At 43.2% G+C, this 23,235-nt stretch overlaps 1 protein-coding gene across 1 annotated transcript; it reads left to right on the plus strand.

The window, feature by feature from the left end:
* The first annotated feature begins 564 nt into the window (after window positions 1-564).
* Window positions 565-13,094, plus strand: LOC149499773 (cytochrome P450 4c21-like). The gene is made up of 10 exons (XM_089738785.1): window positions 565-732; window positions 1,359-1,448; window positions 1,908-2,018; window positions 2,919-3,104; window positions 3,621-3,814; window positions 4,560-4,623; window positions 5,471-5,660; window positions 8,124-8,275; window positions 9,287-9,466; window positions 12,808-13,094. Exons 1-10 carry the CDS (start codon window positions 591-593, stop codon window positions 12,960-12,962), a joined length of 1,464 nt encoding a protein of 487 aa, XP_089594911.1. The 5' UTR covers window positions 565-590; the 3' UTR covers window positions 12,963-13,094.
* Window positions 13,095-23,235: the final 10,141 nt, after the last annotated feature.

Consider the following 23,235-nt stretch of genomic DNA (forward strand, 5'->3'; position numbering starts at 1 on the left):
CCGTTTGCAAATGGTGGTGTAAAATCGACCGAGCAAAAATGCAACTTGGTCGCAGACGAAAAAGCGCCGCGAAAAAAGCCGCCGTCGTTCAAAACATGTGTTGTTGGATCTTCCGGATCCACACTTTGTGCTTTTAAGCTGTCGACGCACTAAGTTCGACGTGCAATCTAGCTCATAGACAGCCTGCTACCCCCCCAGATCTTCTCAGTAGGTCATGATTCTGATCCGATATTAGGTTCAGCGAAGTACCGTTCTTGCTAGGACTGGTGTTCGCAAGTTCTTTCAGGATAAGTCCATGAGCACCTATCCGCCCGAGCATAGCTGGAATAGCGCCTTAGCTTACCAGCGCTGGATAGGTTGGATAGGTGGGTGTAAAATTGAATAAACTGTTCCGAAAATCCGTCTTGCCCACTTGACATCCCGTAACGGCTCGCCACACATATGTTTATTTCATTATTTGTCAAAGGTCAGACAAAGTTAAGATATTCTAAACAAAAAGAACCCACTAGAATTGTTTTGTTGTAACGTGATATAAGACAGATACTTCGGTACTTAAGGACAGTTTCATTTCTCAGCTCTTAGATATCAAGATGTTTATTCCAATTATCTTAGTTGTTGTTTGTGTCTTGTTGCTATTCTATTCCATCGCTGAGCGTCACAGTAATGTTCCTTTGTGTAATAATTATTTGCCTGTTATTGGACATACCCACATGATTATCGGGGGCGGCAAAAGTAAGTTTTTGATTCGTCGGAAGGTTTAATTTTTGCTTATTACATGTAATATTAAAGTATTCCCTGACGCTCATCAGTTTTAGCAATGCTAGAACTATTAGACAGAAATAACTACTTTTAGGGTTTGATCACGCTGTTATTCTCTTTATTTTAAATTTATTTCGAATATTTTACCGTCTATGTCATATAATTATTATATATTAAATATTACTAAATGTTAATAAATTACTTTAATTAAATAAAATTACACGTTAATATATATTATTAAATATTATTGTGATAACCGTTCACCGAAAAAATTTTGTGTGTTGAGCGTTTAAGGCAAAACATTTAAAACATTATCAGATAGTCGCTGGGTAATGCCGGGGCAATGTTGGATGTCCCTAAGCGCCACTGATCACTTATTTTCACACCGTGCGCATTTTGGCTTCGAAGGCTAGCTTCAAAACATAATAAGCACTGTAATACAAGTTGATGACACAAGTTGAAAACGGCGGCTCTAGGCGATTAAGTCTCGTAATTCATTAGTACTATTTTATACATAGAGAATTTTCTATTTTACTATACCTATATATACAAAACGAACAATAATGAGCTTTCTTTCTATGTTTATTCACACTTTTCAGGATTACTGCAAACTGTGAAATATGCATGCGAAGAGTCAAACAAGAAGGGCGGTGTCGCGATTCTAAGATTAGGACTCTCAAATTACTATTGTATGTAGATTTTTTATCAATTAAGACGAATATAAATGTAACCACTAATAATGAATGTATTAGTAATACATTTAAGATTAAGCCGCTAAAGTAATTTTAGTTATGATCAGTGAAAATTGAAGAAAATATTAATTTGGAATAACTTTGGAATAAATAGTATTTCTAAGTAAAATTTAACCTTTAATTTAATATAAATAGTTTAAGGCAGGTAAAGGGGGTCTTTGGGATTTGCCAAATGCTTAACTGTGTTATTTGCATTCTCGAGGTTCATGTGCAACATTAACCATTCGCTACCGGCTTGTTTGCCCTCGAAGGTAATGAAAGTATTTAAAAAATAACCAACAACGGTGGGTCATGAACAAGTCTGCGCATTAATGATTAAGTTTTCCGTAAATTATAAAACCACAAAAAAATATACTAAGAAGTATATAATCAAATTACTTTACATGTTGATTACAGTTATAACAGACCCAGAAGACAATTTGACAGTAGCCAACGGCACACTTCAGAAACATTTTGTCTATCAGTTCGCGAGCAACTGGTTGGGGGATGGTCTCATCACGTCATCAGGTGAGTTTGATTTTGAAAATTCTGTAAAAATAGTGAGCATCGAGTGCTTTTATTTATTTATTTTTTATTGTTTGTGGGCAGACGAGCATACGGCCCACCTGATGGTAAGTGGTCACCGTCGCTCATGGACGTCAGCAATGCCAGGGGCAGAGCCAAGCCGCTGCCTACCATTAAGTACTCTCCGCAAGCCTCGTTTGAAGAAGGACACGTCATAGCGCTCGGAAAACACCGTGAAGGGGAGTTCATACCAAAGCCGGAAGGTACATGGCAAAAAAGATCTTTGACAAGAAAAGATCTTGCTTGTTGGTTGGTTGGTGGTCATCGATACTTCTAGGCATCACCACGTATATGCGCCCACCCACACCAAGACGAAAGGTCGAAATTTCAATTGTAACGTTTTTTTTATTGCTTAAATGGGTGGACGACCTCACAGCCCATCTGATGTTAAGTGGTTTGAAACTCATAGATATCTACAACGTAAATGCGCCACCCACATTGAGATATAAGTTCTAAGGTCTCAGTATGGTTACAACGGCTACCCCAACCTTCAAACCGAAACGCATTACTGCTTCACGGCAGAAATAGGTAGGGTAGTGGTACCTACCCGCGCGGACTCACAAGAGGTATCTACCACCAGTGATTACGCAAAATATAATTTTGCGAATTTGATTTTTACTACACGATGTTATTCCTTCACCGTGGAAGTCAATCGTGAACATTTGTTAAGTACTTATTTCATTAAAAAAATTGGTACCCGCCTGCGGGATTCGAACACCAGTGCATCGTTACATACGAATGCACCGGACGTCTTATCCTTTAGGGCACGACGATCTACACAGTCCATACTGACTTGCAGGGGCATTGTGTATAAGTCAGTATTCATGCTATGATGAATTTCAGGAGAGACATGGAAGCGTCACCGCAAACTATTGAACCCGGCGTTCAGTCAGCAAATGTTAAACATCTATACAGTTGTATTCAACCGTAAATCCAGAAATGTGATTTCCGCCATCGAAATCCAAATGAAGAGCGGCCCGGTGCTTATCGACACAGTTTTCAGAGAAATGGCTTTAAATACATTATTATGTGAGTAGCGTCGTTTTAATCATTTTGTTGGCGAACAAATAGGTCTTTGCTGCCACTGTTGATTATGTACTACAACTACTGCGCTGTCGCTTTGACTCCGAAGTGGGTCTTGGCTTCCGACAATAAACGATGATTAGCTTAGTCGATAGTGATGGTGTTACCTCGTAAATCTATTTACAATATTTGGGTCATAAATTAATATGCAAACAACTATATCTAATAAGAATACTAGACGGCCTAGCCCAACGTTGTGTTACTTGCGAGATATAAAATGAGCACAATAGCCAGGCAACTTGTGAAAAGGGTGATGATGCCAGTGCCGTATTACAAGATCCTAGTTGTAATCGGTATCGAGAAAGTGTGGGCTTATTGCAAACGTATTCACTCAAGCCATGTATGTTGAACATCATTGACAAAATCGCAGTTTAGACTTTTGCGTGAATTTGCTTTTAGATTCTATATTCGGTAGCACAAAACATTAGATATCTATTTCATTCTATGAATTTTCCAATACAGCAACGGCATTCGGCATAGAAGTGGAAGATTCTGATTTCAACAAGAAGTATATTCATGCTGTTGATGTATTATTGGCCCTGCTGACACGTAGGTTCCAGAACTTTCTATTGCACTATTCGTTCTTTTACAAACTGAGCGCTTTAAAGAAAAAAGAGGAAGAAGTGATCGAGACAATACTAACGGCGTCGAAAAAGGTAAGGGCATCATCACATTTAGCGTAGCGTTCGCATGGACTTTCACATATTTTCACCAGACAAAAGATGACAAAAGATGACAAAATATTTGAAGGATCCGGAGGAGCTCATCAGATGCGTATTGGAAGCAGTAGGACTGTGAGTGCGAGAGACCAACGCTGAAACATTTCCTTAGCTTGGCAATCCAAATATGGAAAATGCATCCATGTCGTATACATCTTCAGATGTCTGCGAAAGAATTATTGGAGCTCTCGTTCTCTTTCGTGTCCCGCACTCACTTTCACTTAGACAGTACAATCGCAGAAGTCTCACTTCGCTCTGTAGCCATTGAGTATCATCCATTCCACTTTTTTATAGAAGGATAAAAAATTAGATCTTCTTTATTTTTTCATACTTTTGGGACATTTTATAAAAGTGAAATTAACTTCTGTATTAAAAACCAGAATTAGTATTAAAACCAGTTTATTTAATAACCAATCTCTTTTTTTAAATAATTCAAATACTGAAAACTTTTGCTTATTAGAAATGTAGCTACTTATCTATATTTTTGTGATCGTCTTCACTTTGCTCGCGCATCTTTCGTCCGTCTAGCGAGCTTATTTTATTTATATATTTTATTTATTTTATTTAATTTTTTTTTTAATAAAAAGTAACTACATTTAGAGATTTTGTAAATTCAATGAATTGATTGTTAGTACTATTTATGTTTTCTTTTATTTAATTAGATCTTGTGTGCAATTTTCAGATCATAAAAAATAAACGGGAAGCTTTGAATAAAGAACGATCTAACGAAAATGGCTATGCCACTGGTACGTAACCTAGAAACTGTTAATTATTTATTTCAACGTCGAGTTCAATTTTATACTTGTGCTAATTATTTAATGATCATCCTCATTAAATAACTCATTTAACGATCATCATCATTAAATAACTCATTTAATGATCATTATCATTAAATAACTCATTTAATGATCATCTGCTCAAAAATTTGAAACATCATATTGGTTATCGTCTAAACAAGACGTCTGGTGCATTCATGTCAAACACATGCCTCAAAGATAATAAAGAACAAATTTTCAACAAACTAAATCAGTGTTAGATAAAATTTCATCTAAATCTGTTTCCGAACTTTTTAAGCTAGTGTATCTGCCATTGAATTTAATTCTTGTTTTTTGAATTTATATTTTAGTCAAACGCAAATGACAAAAACCTATATATCAGTGATATATTATTGATATGATATATTTATTATTGGTGGCAGGGCCTCTGTGAGTCCTCACAGGTAGGTACCACCACTCCGCCTATTTTTGCCGTGAAGCAGTAATGCGTTTCGGTCTGAAGGGTGGGATAGCTATTGTAACTATACTGAGACCTTACAACTTATATCTCAAGGTGGGTGGCGTATTTACGTTTTAGATGTCTATGGACTCCAGTAACCACTTAACGCCAAGTCCTATCTATGACCTCGTCCACCCGTCTAAGCAATAAAAAAAAAGGTTTATAACCTTGACAAGTCTGCCGCCTAGGAAGTATGCAATGCGCAAATCTGTTCGGTAGTCGATCGTATTCGTGTGATCGTAAAGTTTGGGGCTGCACTGCTCTTTCGGTTTCGGTTGGGCGGTTCTCTTCGAGTTATAATTTCATCAAACGTTACAGAAAGAAAATTCAAATCAATGTTAGAGCTGCTCTTGAAAGACTCGGATGGCGATGCCTTAACGGACGAAGAGATCAGGGATGAAGTCGATACACTTATACTTGCTGGATCTGATACATCGTCACAGCTCACGTTGGTTGTCGTGATGGTATTGGGCTCATACCCTGAAATCCAGGATAAAGTTTACCAGGAGTGAGTTTATAGTTTATATTTATGAAAACAATTTGTAGAATTTTTTAGTTTCGAATACAGAAGGTATTCGAATATTTCTTAATTCCATCTTGCTCAGTACATTGTACAGAAGCTTATCATTGAAGTCAATTAAGCTGGCTGGCTGTCTTTTTTTGCCTACCTATGCTGATAGCCTTAAGAGGCTATTTCGACTTCGCCCTAACATGAAGGTGAGCTCACGGGGCTCTAAACGGAGTGTTGCTAACACTGGCCCTAGCAAGAGCAGCGCTTTGCAGAATCTACCACCGGATCGGAAACGCGACCCACTGAGAAGATCCAGCGAGAGACTCAGTGGGCTGTGTCTATGGATTAATTCGCTCGCCGAGCCCTTCGTCGCAAGCGACGAGTTCGAGGCGGACGGACGGTGACCATTGCTTGTGGTACCTAAAAGCACCGTTAATGAATCGGAATGATCCGTAATGACCTGTATTGGGTGACTTCGACTATTTACCATTTGGTCTACAGGATCGGGTATGTAATTCCCAGCGGCCACGACAAGAGGGTTCTCATGTCGTGCCGCCTTCTCAGGGTGGCGCAATGATACCAACTGTAGATACTCACTGACTGAGTCAAGCTCCAGGTCATCATGGAGGTCCATGTTCCTTAGGAACCATGGTGCTCCGACGGCTATCCTGTAAAAACGAGATTGAATAACTTGAAAGGGTTTCAAGTTGGTGCGGGCCGCGTAAGCGAATACCTACTACACTTGCATACACGTCATGACGGGGCTTATGCAAGTTTTGTAGAGTATCATCTTATTTCCGTCCCCACATCAAAACGGTACGCGACCGTGCCGCCTTCATATTAGGACGGTTCTACCCTTTGATTTGCAAGCGAAGCAAATTGTCCCTTCGAAATAAGATGATACTCTACAAAACTTGCATAAGCCCCGTCATGACGTGTACGTGTATGTATGTAGTAGGTATTCGCTTACGCGCCCCGCACTAACTTGAAACCCCTTCAAGTTATTCAATCTCGTTTTTACAGGATAGCCGTCGGAGCACCATGGTTCCTAAGGAACGTGGACCTCCATGATGACCTGGAGCTTGACTCAGTCAGTGAGTATCTACAGTTGGTATCATTGCGCCACCCTGAAAAGGCGGCGCGACATGAGAACCCTCTTGTCGTGGCCGCTGGGAATTACATACCCGATCCTGCAGACCGAATGGTAAATAGTCGAAGTCACCCAATACAGGTCATTACGGATCATTCCGATTCATTAACGGTGCTTTTAGGTACCACAAGCAATGGTCACCGTCCGTCCGCCTCGAACTCGTCGCTTGCGACGAAGGGCTCGGCGAGCGAATTAACCCATAGACACAGCCCACTGAGTCTCTCGCCGGATCTTCTCAGTGGGTCGCGTTTCCGATCCGGTGGTAGATTCTGCAAAGCGCTGCTCTTGCTAGGGCCAGTTTTAGCAACACACTGTTTTGAGCCCCGTGAGCTCACCTTCATGTTAGCTTAAGGCTATCAGCATAGGTAGAAAGTCCGCACGGATTGTTTCCACAATGTTAGCTCAATTCAGCCACGAAGTAGTCAAGCTTTCCGATTCGAATGGTAGAGCTGTAGAACGTGAAGTAATCATGGCTTAAAAGATAAGGCATTCGGTGCATTTGTATAGAGCGATACGGCTGTGCCAGCGTTCGAAATTCGCAAGCAGGTACCTTTTCAGTACACTGCGGGTTTAATTAAGGACGGGTAGGTACCACTGCCCTGCTGATCTCTGCCGTCGAACAGTAATGCGGTTTGAAGGGAGGGGCAGCCGTTGTAACTATACTGAGACCTTAGAACCCATATCTCAAGGCGAGGGGCGGCATTTACGTTGTAGATGTCTATGGGCTCTCATAGCTGTGGGCTGTGAGGTCGTCCAACCATCTATGCCATAAAAATAATAATAATAAAAATGTACTTAATACTACTTCGTGAACGACATACTGGATCGAGGAATAATATCGTGTAATAGGAATCAATCCAGAAAAAACGATGAGTATTACTACCCTACCTATTTCTGCTGTGAAGCAGTAATATGTCCTAGCTTAAAGAGTGGGGCAGCCCCTGTACAATAGAACTGAGACTAGAAGTCGTGCCGAAAGTTAGGCGGTGGCATTTACGTTGGTTATTTCTATGAGCTTCGGTAACCACTTAACACCAGGTGGGTCTAGGGACCATGCCAAGTGAGCGGGTGACCATGTGAGCTAGCTATTTGAAAATAAACATACTGAAGTAAAACACATAATGAAATTTGGGACGACGTGTTCAAAACGTGAAAACACTAAACTGTTACTCCCTAACTTATATCTGTTCCGTTTTATGAAGCTTACAAAATTAATTTCATCAAAAATATTATTATTAGATACATACAACAAATCAGCTTAAGCATTACTGTGCGACAAAAAATATGATTAAAATCTAATTTTATTGCAGAGTTGCATCAGTGTGCGGAGTTTCGGATGATGATGTAGAAAAACACCACCATCCGAGATTAGTTTACACAGAAGCTGTTCTGAAGGAAACGTTAAGACTATATCCGACCATTCCACTTGTTTTGAGAAAGCCGGAAAATGAAATAAAACTAAGTACGCTTGGACTTTGGACCTATATCATCATTCTCCTGCCATTCTCCTCCTCCCAGTCCCCTGGGGTCGGCGCAACATATTTTCTCCTTCCATAATCCGCTATCATATACCATTTCTTCGTTCACTCCCCTCTTACGCAAATCGTCTTTCACGCAATCCATCCATTTCTTCTTAGGTCTACATCTTCCTCTATATCCTTCCACATTCATAGTTAATACTCTCTTACCAACCTGATTGCTGTGTGTGGTGGGCGCCTAAGAATACCCCTAACCCAAACTTAGCTCATGTGTGTCGTAGAAGGCGACTAAGAGTCAAAGACTGATCAAAGCCAATACTAGACCCAAGGTCAACAAAAGCATTCTCAAGAAGGGTTGACGTCCGTCATAAAACCTCAACCAGAGGCGGTCATAAAATTTTGCCAAAACTTAGAGCAACATGAGAATGAATACGCTTGGACCTATTATACAATAATCCATAAATTTATTAATTTTAAAGAATAAAGAATACTCAACTATTTATGGAATATTATAAATGGGTTCTTACCACGATTTTCACATTTCACGACAACCCGTTACATAGGGTGTATAATGTGGATAGCGGGATGTGTCTGGTCTTCCATTAATTCTAAATAAAAAAATTATAAAAACATTTACGTTTTCCACTGTTAGAAAGTATCATCGTATCGATTCTCAGTTCCTGTGCCAATTATATGATATAATTAGCGCTTCGACATCATGTCACAAGTTGGGCAGAATTTGCGAATGTTCCCAATTTCCCGACCGGCGGGAAATGTCGACTATAGCCCTCTGTCGCCTGTAGCCCCTGTTACCCCAAATTTTAGTGATATTAAAAAAAATTGTTATAAGCATGAAGGGTAAAATAAATTTTAATTGTTTATCCAAAGTTCTTTCAAATACATAAGCGACTTTAATTTAGTCATAAATTCATACACGTACAATGAAACATCAATAAGTACATGCACTAACACACACAATTATGTTATTTCTTCAGAGAACTACACGATACCGGCCAACAGTAACTGCGTGTTGGGTATTTATGGTCTGAACCGCCACCCAGTGTGGGGCCCTGACGCGCACACGTTCCGACCAGAGCGCTGGTTGGAGCCCGGAGGTGTGCCCGACGACCCTAATGCATTCGCAGGATTCAGCGTCGGGAAACGGAATTGTATCGGTAAGCTTTATTGGAAATGTATTTACTGAACGTCCAGGCATACCGTAAGCAAATAATTAGGTAAACATGTAAACGGTTTGTCAATTTCTACTGCGATTGTTAAGATCGACCAATGAGATCAAGGAATCACCAATGCATTTCGGGTCGTTACATGGTTTTAGGGTATTATTCTTTATAAAAAAAACATATTTATCTCCGACAGAAGATTTTCGGTCCGTTTTTTTCATCACTAGAGCTTCCGTTCCGTCGAACGTCTCATCCGTGCTTAGCACGATTGTTAAGATCATTCATTAGGGTCAAGTAATGACCGGTGCATTTCGGATCTTTACACGGTCTTAGTGTTATATATAATGTCGACGAGTGATCAGATAAGTCTACCCCATTCAAATATCTGAAGAAGTTGTTTGGCATGATATTTTTTTCCAAATTTTAAACTTTCAATGGCTCTCTTGTAAAGTTGCAAAAATATCGCTTAAATCAAATAGCCTTTCACGCCTCGATGTCAAAAAATCCTTAAACAATATATATTGCTCTCCGACAGAATTGCTTTGGCTCCAGTATTTCCGTCATCATACCAAGCAGTTAGCTTCCGATCTCTAGAACTAATACTAACTAATAGTTCCAGTTGTTACGTATCATCGCTATTATATTATAAGGTTTTCAACAAAAACGCAAGATTCATCCTCTCGGTCCATCAACTCTATAACTTTTACCGGTTATTAATATCTATATATTTATACGTGAAGCAAAAACTTTGTATCCCTTTTTACGAAAATTGCGCGGACGGAGTAGTATGAAATTTTCCACACTTATAGATAACTAGCTGACCCGGCAAACGCTGTGTTGCCTTAAATAAGATTTCTAGGGAAATTCTAGTCTAATATATAAAATTCTCAAAAACCTCATTCAACCACATATAGTAAGCGGCACGTAAGTTGGCAAGATTTTGGTGTAGTGGGGGTAATGTCGCGCATAGTGTACATTTCAACAAAAAAATGGTCACTTTTATTGCCCGCATATATGTTTATTTTATTTTATTAAATTTTTTATTTGCCATAATTTATTTTTAAGCCTGTGTGCTTAGAAGAAAGTTAAAGAAAAGAGAGGAATTCGTGAAGTGTATTAGGTGTTATAAATAAAATACAATTAAAAGTTAAAAAGTTTATTTAACAAAATATACTTTATAAAAAATTATGTGTCGCCGTCGTCACTATCTTTTTCTAATAGTGCTACCCCTTGGATTAAATTTATGGTAGCACCTGAGCTGGTGGAAGGAGTTGCATCCTCATCGTCAACATAACGAAGAGTCGCTGTCGTCACTGGCGTAAGTAATAAAACGCTCAATGACTGAATCGACTATAATTATGGTCATTGATTGGTATTTGGTCCTGCCATTGCAAACAAATTTAAAACAATAAGACTCGTAACAAAAACTAAATTTAAAACAATAATAACAACTCGTAACAAAAACTAAATATAAACAAAGGGTTCCTACAACTTTAGTAGGCGCATGTGTAACCGGGAGCGAACGGAACGTGGACGCGGTGCGGGAGGTGAGGGTCGACTGACTCACCAATGCGCGCTCGGAACGGTGCTTCGTCTTTCCCCGCGTCCCGCTTGACAACAAAAGAGACCTAAAAAACGACTTCTGCGCATCTAGCGACTCTTGCCAAGTTACGTGCCGGGGACTATACCTCATTATAACCAAAAACCTTTATCGAAAAAAAAATATGTTTGGGGTGAACAACCCTTATCACTTAGAGGTATGAAATATAGATAGTAGCCGATTCTCAGACCTATTGAACATACTATTGATACACAAATAAAACCAAAGAAACATGGCTGAAAAATGTATAGTGAGTAAGACAGGAGACCGGCTTCGTCCTCATCCCTACTACGTGATGTTTGCTGGATGAGTGGTGACACCTGGCGGGGATAACTGATCGATTGATAGTTGATCAGTAGTCGACCGGCGAGGGCAGGAGATCAAATTGAATTAAAAAAAAATCATAATTAAAGGAACTTGAAATTATAAACTCTGAATAAGAATTTATCGTACTACAATTATAATATTTGATTGCCATCTTGCAACCTTATTGCGGATCTGTGCATAGAATAAAAAAAATAAAAATCGGGATGGAAAAATAGGGGTTGATCGTATAAGAGTGAAAATTGAGAGTAATATATATTTTTTTATTTTAAGTCATGACAAAATAAAAAATAAAATCTTACCAAAAAATTTAAAATTTATAATTAACAAATAAAAAATAGGGGTTGATCGTAGAGGGGTGAAAATTTCAGAGCAATATGAAATTTTTTATTCTAAGTCATGACAAAATAAAAACAAAAATCTTGCAAAAAATTTTGTTTTTAATTAGCAAATAAAAAATAAGGGTTGATCGTAGAGGGGTGCAAATTTAGGGTTGTATGTATCTTTGTATGCTGTATCATAAAAAAATAGAAATTAAAAATTTTGTCTAAAAAATAAAAAAATATATTTAGGGGTGGACTACCCCTCACATTTAGGGGGATGAAAAACAGATGTTGGCCGATTCTCATAGATACCGGATAAGCACAAAAAATTTCATCAAAATCGGTCAAGCCGTTTCGGAGGAGTATGGCAACGAAAACTGTGACACGAGAATTTTATATATTAGATATAGAGAAGAAGTGAACAATGCTAATATTTTTTTAAATTAATGCATAAAAGATACATTAAATCAATAAAGAAAACATTACACATACTACCATGTATTTGACGCACACACGCATTCATAATATTTATTTATTGTCAAACTTTTGTTCTTGACGTCTGTGGTCAAATTGAGAATAGATTAAATATTGTTTCTCTTTATTAATATTTTTCTATAGTAAGTATTCTAAGTAGTCTTAGCGAAATTTGTGATTATAGAAGTATATAGTCTTCGAAAATACAATCATAATAGTGTACAGACTTACAATTCCAATTAATTATAGTCGAAAATTATAATTTGCGTAATTACTGGTGGTAGGACCTCTTGTGAGTCCGCGCGGGTGGGTACCACCACCCTGCCTATTTCTGCCGTGAAGCAATAATGCGTTTCGGTTTGAAGGGTGGGCAGCCGTTGTAACTATACATGAGACCTTAGAACTTGTATCTCAAGGTGGGTGGCGCATTTTACGTTGTGGATGTCTATGGGCTCCAGTAACCACTTAACACCAGGTGGGCTGTGAGCTCGTCCACCCATAAAAGCAATAAAAAAAAAAAAATTCGACTACTGCGGGACCTCAAGTTATAATAATTTCGCATATTTGAAATATGAATCCATTAAAGTTCAATTTTGAAACTTATATTTTGACAGGTAAAACCTACGCTCTCATATCGACGAAGATCATACTGGCGCATTTAGTACGACGATACAAAGTTACTGCAGATATATCTAAGATTGAATTCAAAATGGATGTGATTATGACACCTTCAGACAGCTGCTACGTTGATTTTGAGTTAAGAAAATGAACGACTACTTAAACGTTACTATGTCTCGTGAGGAACCCTTCGTCATGACTTTTGATATTGGTATAAAAATAAAGAGTATAAAACAACTGTAACTGAATGCCGATTATTTTTTAATAAATTATTCTAGTTGTCCTCTCTTTCTTCAATACAGGCTCTGAATGAATCTCAACGCCTAACTACTACTTAGGGACTTATAGCTACGAAAGTAACGATTTACATTGTACATTAAACATGGAGATTGAATGGAAAAAAAGATTTTTTTTTTTTTATGATTGAAGGAATACTGGTGGCCCGGAGGCCTTTCCAGTTTCACCAGGACAGGTGGGCGAGCAAAGGCTCAGCCAGGAGGGGTGGGATTTGCTAACAGCTACCCGTGCGCCTCCGAAGGAGACCTAACAGCTCAAGAGTAGCTGCTTCGCGAATGAATCTACTACCGGATCGGAATCGCGACCCGTTGAGAAGATCCGGCGAGAAACTCAGCGAGCTGATTCATGGGTTAGGTTGCACGGCGAACTCTTTGTCGAGTTCGACGAGTACGGTTACCGAGGTCCCTAAGCCTGCTCCTAGTGTTAGAGCTGAAGGCGTCTAATGCAAAGGTTATTGGATCTGATGGATCCGTAAGGACGTGTCTAGGGCGTCGACGGTGACTGGCTCCTGCGTGATCAGGATTCGGGGAGTAGTCAGTGGCGGCAACGATAAGGCGATTATCATGACGCATAGCCTTATCGAAGTACCGTTCCGACGCTGACTTCATGTATTTCTGGATAGATTCGAGGCCCAGGTCGTCGTGTAGGTCAACGTTCCTCACGAACCACGGAGCTTCGACGGCTAACCTGCAAAAGCGGGATTGTAGAGATTGGAGGTTGTCTATGTGTGTGCGGGCCGCGTGAGCGAACACCGCACTCGCGTAAGTCATGACGGGCCTTATGCAAGTTTTGTAAAGTGTCACCTTGTTCCGAAGGGACATTTTACTCCGCTCACAGATCACGGGGTAGAATCTACCGAGAATAAACGCGGCACGGTCACGGACTGATTTTATATGCGGGCGGAATGTCATCGATGCATCGTGGGTAACGCCCAGGTACTTGACCTTCCTGGCCCAGGGTATGGGTTATCTGAAGAGAGTAATCGGGGGTGTGAGATTCCTCCTCCTAATCCGGGAGGAAATCCGTGTGGAGCTTCCCCTCTGAAATAGCACCGCAGTACTTTTCGCTGGGTTGATGTCTATGCGCCATTTTCGGAACCACTGTCCTAGGGCTAGGGCTGCGCTCTGAAGCTTCTTCGCGATTAGTTTCTACTGGAATAGTAAACAGTCGTGTCGTCGGCGAATAAAGCTAAATGGGACGGCGGCGACCGGGGAATATCATTAACAAATAAGCTAAATAGGAGGGGTGAGAGGACAAAGCCTTGCGGGACTCCAGTTGTGAGAAGTCGTGGGGAGGAGTGGGTTCCCTCGACTCGATATCGAAAAGAGCGGTTCGACAAGAAGTCCCGTATGATGAGCACGAGACTATCCGGCACGCCCATGTTGAATAGTTTGAAAATCAAACCGTTGTGCCAGACTTTGTCGAACGCTTTTGCGACGTCGAAGAAGAGAGCTCCCGTGTATAACGGTTTTGGTCGATTAAGCCCCACAAGAATGTGCTCCGTGAGGCGGTGCATCTGTTGAACGCATGAGTGATTTGTACGGAAACCGAATTGCTCCTCGATGAGAATGCCCTTGGATGAGACGAAGTCTCTGAGGCGTTTGTAGAGCAGACGCTCATACAGTTTGCCTAGAGACATGAGGAGGCTAATCGGGCGGTAGCTCGTCGGATGATTTTTTGGTTTACCGGGTTTATGTATGCCGATAACTTCCGCTTCTTTCCACACCGCGGGAAAGATACAGTTCGCCATAGCGGCATTGAAAATAGATGCCAACATCACGATGAGTTGGACGGGTAGAAGTTTAATAACGCGGTTGGATATACCGTCGGAACCGGGAGCCTTGCGAGGACGTAGGTCTTTGATCAAGTCTTTAACTTCCATCGGGGTGACGGGTGGTAACGTATCCGAGGGTGGCAAGGAGACTCTGTGTTCTACCTCACTGTCTACTAATTCTACATGAACAGGGTCCACGGATTGAGTGCTGGGCGTGCACTGGGTTTGCAATGTATCGGCCAGCAGCTCTGTTTTTTCGTCATCATCAAACGCTGCGAGTTGGCCTGAGGGACCTACGAGGGGGGGCATAGTTACTACCGTATCCGATTTGAGAGTACGAGCTAAGCGGTAGTAAGACCTTTGGGAGGGCGCGAGTCCTTCTAAGAAATCAGACCATCTGGCATCTCGGACTTCGGCGATGCGAGACTTTACGTCGCGTTGCAGGGCACGCATTCGAATACGATTTTCCGCGGTAGGATACCTGTCGTAGGCGCGTATCGAGGCGTTCTTAGCTCTAAGGAGTTCTCTAATATCGTCGGACAATTTGAAGCGGTGAAGGAAGTCCTCCGCTCCAACTTGTTTCGATGACCTATCTAAAGGCGAGGTGATGTGTGACGTTAAGATGTCTATGGCTTCAGCGGTATCCTGAGGAGACGGGGTAGAGTCCGGGTTAAACGGGAGCGATGGTGGATCAGATTCAGCCAGGCTGATGCCCAGCGTGTGCCAATCCACCACAGTCCTCGTGACGGGGACGGAATCGGGAGCGCGACCGAGCTTCATAACGACGGGACGGTGGTCTGAATCTAACTCTGAAACTACTTCGATCGAGTGTAAGCGCAGAGTTACGTTTTTTAATAACGCTATGTCGAGTATATCCGGGCGATGCGCGATATTTAGCGGGTAGTGAGTCGGGGTTAGCGGAGCGACGATATCGAAGGCGAGATCATCGACTAACGCGTCAAGCCGCCTGCCATTCGGGGTTGTGGTGTGTGAGTTTCACCTGATATGTTTACAATTTAGGTCGCCCGCCAGAATGACTGAGCTCCCCATGCCGAGCAGCGCCTCGACATCGAAGATAAACGGACGCGATAACGATCGGCGCGTGTCCCGTCTGTGAGATTCGGCACACTGATGCTTCGATATTAGCGAGCGCGGGAGGATCGAGCGGGACGCAATGCAGGGCTCTTCTATAGTAAATGACGGTACCACCACCACGAGCAGAGAGCCTGTCGTTCCTGACCATGTTATAGTTCGCGATTTTAGGGTCACGGCGCGCGGGCTTAAGTAGGGTCTCCTGCACTAAAAAGATATCAATTTGATGGTCACGCAAAAAGTCAGAAACCTGATCACGTTGATTTGCGAGACCGTAAGCGTTAAAAAATCCTATCGTTACGGATAGGGGCTTTATTCTACTTATATACGCTATTGATTACCGGCGGAGTGAGGGGAGGACGTACGTATTTAATGACGCGTATACGTCGGCGTATTCTTGCACAACGGCGATAAAGTGTTGTGCAGTGGAGGCAGCGCGAATGGCGTCGCCCAAAGCGTTAACGCGCTCAAAGTTGATCGACTGAAAGAAGTCGATCGCTAAAGCGAGATTGTCGGACGCGGTCGGAGGGCAAGTCGCGGGAGAGGGACGAGTCGCGGGGGCGGGACGAATCGCGGAGGAGGGAGTTGTAGCCGTATTCCTGTACGGCAGCGGTTTCGCCCAGGCCGAGACACTGGGCACCGCCGCCGGAACGAACGCTGGCTTAGCCTGCGACACAGAGGGTGCCGAGGCTTTGATGTCTGGGCCGGAAGCTCGGAGGCGGTTTTGGCGGGCGACGCGGCGATTTATTTTCGGGGCTCGGGAGCATCCGCGGTAATTTGCGGGGTGACCCTGTGTTCGACACAGGACGCAGCTAGGCGGTTCCGTCGCGATTGATATGATCGCGAGTGCATAGGGCCGTGGCTTGATCGCCTAAACACTTGACGCATCGGGGGCGCGCGTGACAGTTACGGGAAGAATGCCCGTATAATTGGCAGTTATGGCACTGGCTAAGTGTGCCTCTCTTGTGTGGGGTTTCGACGGCGATTCCGGAAAGGCTACAGACCGTTCGGATATTGAATATTTGCTTACCCTCGGGGGTAGGCTGGAGGGCGACGAGAACCATGTTATATGGCTCCCTTCCGCGGCCTGTGTGCATGCGGTGTACGGAGTTAACCGGTAGGCCTTGTTCGAGAAGGTCGGCCTTGACGAGCTCGGCATCCAACTCTTTTGGGATGCCACGTATAACGGCACGGAGTTCGTGCTCCTCCTGGAGCGTATAGGTGTGGAAACTTATACGCTCCTTACGGAGGTAAGAAGAGAGGGCCCTATGGTCGTCGGGTGTTCGAACCTTAATTTGAATGCCGTTCGCGAGGTTACGGGCATTCGTGAAATTGATATTTTTGGCCTTAAGGGCCAGGGAAACTCGATCCCAAGCTGCCTTCTCTTGGAGGATTACCGGGGGAGGGGTCTGGGTTTTATTTTGTGCCACCGGACGCGGCGACGGAGTGGCACGGGCTGGAGGCGCAACAGGAGTCTGAGGGCGGGGGCGCGACGTGTTCGCGGCTTTGCTAATTTTAGCGGCCCCGGGAGCTCGAGACTCCGCGGCACGCTTCTTACCCTTTTGTACCAGGGTGAATCCATCCGTCGATGAGGCGGGGGCGAGGTCGACCTCCATCTCCGAGTCAGAGTCGGATGACGAGGAGGCGGGCGCAGGTGACCTGCGAGCAGGTATTTTGGAGGGTGCGACGGAGGCCGCGGATGATCGCGCTGCTGGAACGGTGGCCACGGCGGACGACGCAGCAGTTTTACTCGCCAGTATAAGCGACGCGGGAACGGCAGGCACGGCGGAGGCTGCGGTGCTCGATATAGAAGCTTTGCACGCAGGTACAGGCGACGCAGGAGCAGCGAGCACGGCGGAGTCTTCGAGAGAGCTGGCAGTGTGATTGGCCTTGAAAGCCAGAAAGTCTGAGGCGAGCTGTGGGTGACGAAGTCGGAGGAATTCCGCGAATACAGCGTTCATGATCGCTGAGTGCCCAGGTGGGGCGGCCCCGTGTCTTGAAAACACTCGCCTTGCGGCGAGGCCCCAACTTCTCGGACATGGGCAGTTCTATTGAACACAGGTGGCGATGCGGCGCGATTACTACAGGACAAAGAAAAACCACAACAAAACGGAAATAACTAAAAGAAACAAAACAATTAAACACTTCCAGGAAAAACACTTGGTCGGCAGATGTACTACGAACACAGGCCGCGCGAACAATGGCCGGGCTAACAAAAGCCAGGCGAACAGAGGCCGGGCGATCGAGTGGTCGATGAGCACGTCCGCACGTGACGGGTGCGTCTGAAAAAAGATGTGTGGTGTCGTGGGACACCGAATAGGAACGAAGTTCCTTATTATAAAAATATTAATTTTAAGTTCTATTCGAGGTATAAAAAAAATTAAACTGGAGGTTTCGCAACAACCCACAGTCATTCGGTAACGTGCGAACTTATTGTGGTACACTTCATTCACGGTTGCTTGCATAAGAGTTAGTGTATTGCGCAAACGAACTCTCTGAGATCGTGGTCAATGAATGATAAAAAAATATGTTATTTTTTGTAGATTATTACAAAGTTAAGTCTTACACTGTGTGCATTACTAATAAATATCTTACATTACGGACGTTTTTTCCCGGTTAGGGTACCTCTCCGCATCGTCCCATAAGGAACTTCGTTCCAAAAACTCGAATACAAAGTCCCCATTTAAAATGTAGAACTGATGGATAAAAAAGCGTATTAAACAGAGACCATTTACTGACTTGTACGGCCGTCTCTTGACTGCGTCATAATTCTCAGAGACGGAGGTAATTGCGAAGTACTTTAAGCGGTTGGCGATTATGGCGCATTCAACTATATTTACTACTTATTTGCGAATGAATCCTTTTTTTGTAGCGGTTTACGCACGTAAATTGTTTTAATTCTTCCTCTTTCGGCGGTAATTTAATAATGTTACAGATTATATAATATCGAGCAGCGATCTTGAAGGATTTAAAGGTAGGCAGCCTTTTGAGAAATCTTAACTAGATGGCGTTACTATATGACAGAGATGTATTTCTATCAACCAATCAATGAATTAGTGTTTTGAAATTCTAAGTTCTTTTTTTTTGCTTACATGCCTGGACGAGCTCACAGCCCACCACTGGTGTTAAGTGGTTACTGCAGCCCATAGACATCATTGTACAATATTTTGCGATATTAAAATGGAGTGGAGTGATAAAAAGAACCGAATCGCTGTGATTGCATTACATAAAGTAGGTATGGAGCCAAACCTCGGCCTCATTCTGGACAGTCGTTGGACCTTCCGTGCTCACTTTCAGAACCTGGTCCCTCGTTTGTTGGGGGTGGCCGGCGCGTTAAGCCGGCTTCTGCCCAACGTCGGGGGGCCTGACCAGGTGACGCGCCGTCTCTATACGGGGGTGGTGCGATCAATGGCCCTATACGGGGTGCCCGTGTGGAGCCAGTCCCTGGCCGTGGGGGTGGCGAAGCTGCTGCAACGGCCGCAACGCACCATCGCGGTCAGGGTCATCCGTGGTATTCGCACCATCTCCTTTGAGACGGCGTGTGTACTGGCTGGGACGCCGCCTTGGGTTCTGGAAGCGGAGGCGCTCGCCGCTGACTATAAGTGGCGGGCTGACCTTCGTGCCCGGGGCGTGACGCGTCCCAGCCCCAGTGTGGTCAGAGCGCGGAGGGCCCAATCTCGGCGGTCCGTGCTGGAGTCATGGTCCAGACGGCTGGCTGATCCTTCGGCTGGTCGTAGAACCGTCGAGGCGATTCGCCCGGTCCTTGTGGATTGGGTGAATCGTGACAGAGGACGCCTCACTTTCCGGCTCACGCAGGTGCTCACTGGGCATGGCTGTTTCGGTGAGTTCCTGCACCGGATCACAGCTGAGCCGACGGCAGAGTGCCACCATTGTGGTTGTGACTTGGACACGGCAGAGCATACGCTCGTCGCCTGCCCCGCATGGGAGGGGTAGAGCCGTGTCCTCGTCGTAAAAATAGGAACCGACTTGTCGTTGCCGAGTGTTGTGGCATCGATGCTCGGCGACGACGAGTCGTGGAAGGCGATGCTCGACTTCTGCGAGTGCACCATCTCGCAGAAGGAGGCGGCGGGGCGCGTGAGAGACGCACAATCCCGCCGCCGTCGAGCGGGGGCCAGGGAGGCGGATCTCGCCCAAGCCCTGGCCCTCTAAGTGTTTCGGGTCCCCTTGACATGTCGGTCTGGGGACCGGCGAGGGGGGCTTAAGAAGACGACGTGCAAGCTGCTCTGCACGCGTTTTACGCAAGAGCATCCGGGTGATGGAAGGCCGGCTACCCTCGACCCACGCTGGTTCTGGCCCAGCGGGGTATTCCGTAGGGTAACCCACTCTAACCGGCGCCATCTAGGCGGGCTTCGGACAGTCTGCCGTCCGAGAGGGCTGGTAGTCGTGGCGCCGACGACCGCCAGTCCGGCGTCCCGAGGGGGAGGGTGATAGGAGAGATGTGCTCCGCACTAAACGCTTCACTTTCCCCCCTTTGCCTTGTCATGAGTTCTGTCTCATGCGAGGTTTGGACGTTGGTTGTTGAGCGACAGGAGGTTTTAGTCAGTTCGACTGTGACATACCCCGCCCAGTATCCCCAGAAAAGGGCGGAAGTCCGGCGATTTCCTCCTGACAAAAAAAAAAAAAAAGGAGCCAAATCCAATTTTTAAAACTCTCCATACGCTTGGTATTAGTAAAATGTTTGTGTACCGGGCTATTAATAAGTGCAATGAGACCTTTTCTGTTTGTGACAAAAAAAAGATATGGCCGTTCACGTAGTGTTCGTACGAAAAAGGTGGTCGAAGCAGTAAGGGAAAGAATTCGAAGAAATCCTGTCCGAAAGCAAAAGATTTAATCTCGGGAGATGAAGGTAGCACCATGTCGCGTATTTTAAAGGATGACTTAAGACTTTCAGCCTATAAGAGAGGTACTGGTCATTTCTTAACTGATAATTTAAAAGAGAATAGGGAGGTAACATCGTAACAACTACTGAAGAGGTACGCAAAGGGAGGTCATAGAATAATTTTGTTTACGGATGAAATTTTTTTTACAATTGAGCAACATTTTAACAAACAAAATGACCGTATTTATGCTCAAAGCTCTAAGGAAGCTTCCCAATTAGTCGACAGAGTGCAACGTGGGCACTATCCGACTTTAGTGATGGTTTGATGGGGTATTAGCTATGAAGGAGTGACTGAGCCATACTTTTGTGAAAAAGGTATCAAAACATCGGCACAAGTGTATCAAGATACCATTCTTGGGCAGTTAGTGAAGCCCCTTAACAACAACATGTTCAATAATCAAGAATGGTCCTTTCCAGCAAGACTTGGCGCCAGGTCATAAAGCTCGGTCTACGCAGTCTTGGTTGGAAACGAACGTTTCGGACTTCATCAGAGCTGAAGACTGGCCGTCGTCTAGTTCCGATCTTAATCCGCTGGATTATGATTTATGGTCAGTTTTAGAGAGTACGGCTTGCTCTAAACGCCATGATAATTTGGAGTCCCTAAAAAAATCCGTACGATTGGCAGTGAAAAATTTTCCCATGGAAAGAGTGCGTGCTTCTATTGATAACTGGCCTAAACGTTTAAAGGACTGAATTGCAGCCAATGGAGACCACTTCGAATAAGCTTTTTATACTTTAAATTGTTTTACATTTATGTATTAAACTAGCATACTGTAAAAGTAATAAATGTTATTTGCCATAGATTTTTTTTGTTTTCCTTTGTAACAGTATTTATGGCCACACTAAGTATAATTGAATATATGCGAGACATGATGGATTGTGAAAGAAACGACATAAGAAGATAATAAAACTTCCTGTGACGCTCACTTTCTCTTGCAAACACTTCTTAGCTCTGATTTTATTATATCACCGATGAGCCATGGTTTTTTTTTTCGCGCCGGGTGCGTAACCTCCTACTAGGTCCCCGCGGAACCCGGCCAGAACCGGGTCAGAGTAGGGGGGTTCCCGCGGTAAGCACTACAACCAGACACGCGGCGCCACCCTGAGTGTGACACACTGTTAAAGTAATAAATGTTATTTGCAATAGATTTTTTTTATTTTTTATTGTAACAGTATTTATGGCCAGACTAAGTAGTTACAACGCGCAATAAATAAATAAAAACGGCTGCCCCACCCTTCAACGCATTACTGCTTCACGGCAGAAATAGGCAGGGCGGTGGTACCTACCCGTGCGGACTTGCAAGAGAGGAAAGTGGAATTTTATTACAGGAAATAATAATTAAGAAATTAAAATAAATAATAACTTAAAAATAATTTGATGGTTTGAAATAGAGGTTATCATGAAGCGAAATAAGTATATTTTTTTATGTAAATGATCTTAGAATAAATTGTAAGAACGAGCGGATACATCCTTTGGTATTAAAGTCACAAGCATTGTTTATTATGATAATCATTACTTTATGATATAGGTACGTTTAAACGAGGTGGTCTTCTTCTACAGCCAAAATCGATTACATAACCTTTTTAAGTGTCCTACAGTTTCCCCGAAAGTAAGAAAAAAATGTTCAAATAAAAATTGACCAAACTTACCTGACGAAATAATAAAACCTTCCCCTAACCAGTTGCGGGTAAATCAATACCTAAGTAGTCAGTTCAGTCATACGTGTCATTTGTTATTTATAAATTATCTACTGACTTACATACATTATTTTAGCGAAACTTTATCCGTTTCCGCTGTGCACGCAGCGGAATCTCGCAAAAGGGAGAAAAAAACCCCGATTTTGAAATTTTCCAATTTAATGCTCCGCTTGTATTGATCTTAGCGTGTACATATACTTATAGCCTATAGCCTTCCTCAATAAATGGGCTATCTAACACTAAAATAAATGTTCAAGTTCCTGAGATTAGCGCGTTCAACCAAACATCAACGTTCAACAAACTCTTCAGCTTTATAATAGATTATATAAACATGTATTATGTAAATAAACGATGTTAGATGGGGTACTTACTTACGGAAATCATGAGCCGTGTTCATTCGAAATTATAATTGTATATTTCGTTTTTTTATATCTTGAAAAAAAAAAATTTAAGTTTTCGAGTAACTTACAATTCGCAGTACAATTTTTTTCCCTACCTATGCTGATAGCCTTGAGAGGCCGTTTCAGGTTCAATGTAACGTGTAGGTGAGTTCTCAGGCTCAAACCGGAGTGCTGCTAACACAGACCCTAGCAAGAGCAGTGCTTCGCAGAATCTACCACCGGATCGGAAATGCGACCCACTGAGAAGATCCGGCAAGAAACT

Source organism: Bombyx mandarina, chromosome 26, assembly GCF_030267445.1.
Source record: "Bombyx mandarina strain Sakado chromosome 26, ASM3026744v2".
Taxonomy (NCBI): Eukaryota; Metazoa; Arthropoda; class Insecta; order Lepidoptera; family Bombycidae; genus Bombyx; species Bombyx mandarina.

Bases quoted from the DNA above. Each gene is read 5' to 3' on its own strand.
- LOC149499773 (XM_089738785.1), top strand. From the start codon at position 591: ATGTTTATTCCAATTATCTTAGTTGTTGTTTGTGTCTTGTTGCTATTC. The intron at 5,661-8,123 runs GTGAGTTTATAG...ATTTTATTGCAG, and splicing joins CAGGATAAAGTTTACCAGGA to AGTTGCATCAGTGTGCGGAG. The intron at 9,467-12,807 runs GTAAGCTTTATT...ATATTTTGACAG, and splicing joins CGGGAAACGGAATTGTATCG to GTAAAACCTACGCTCTCATA.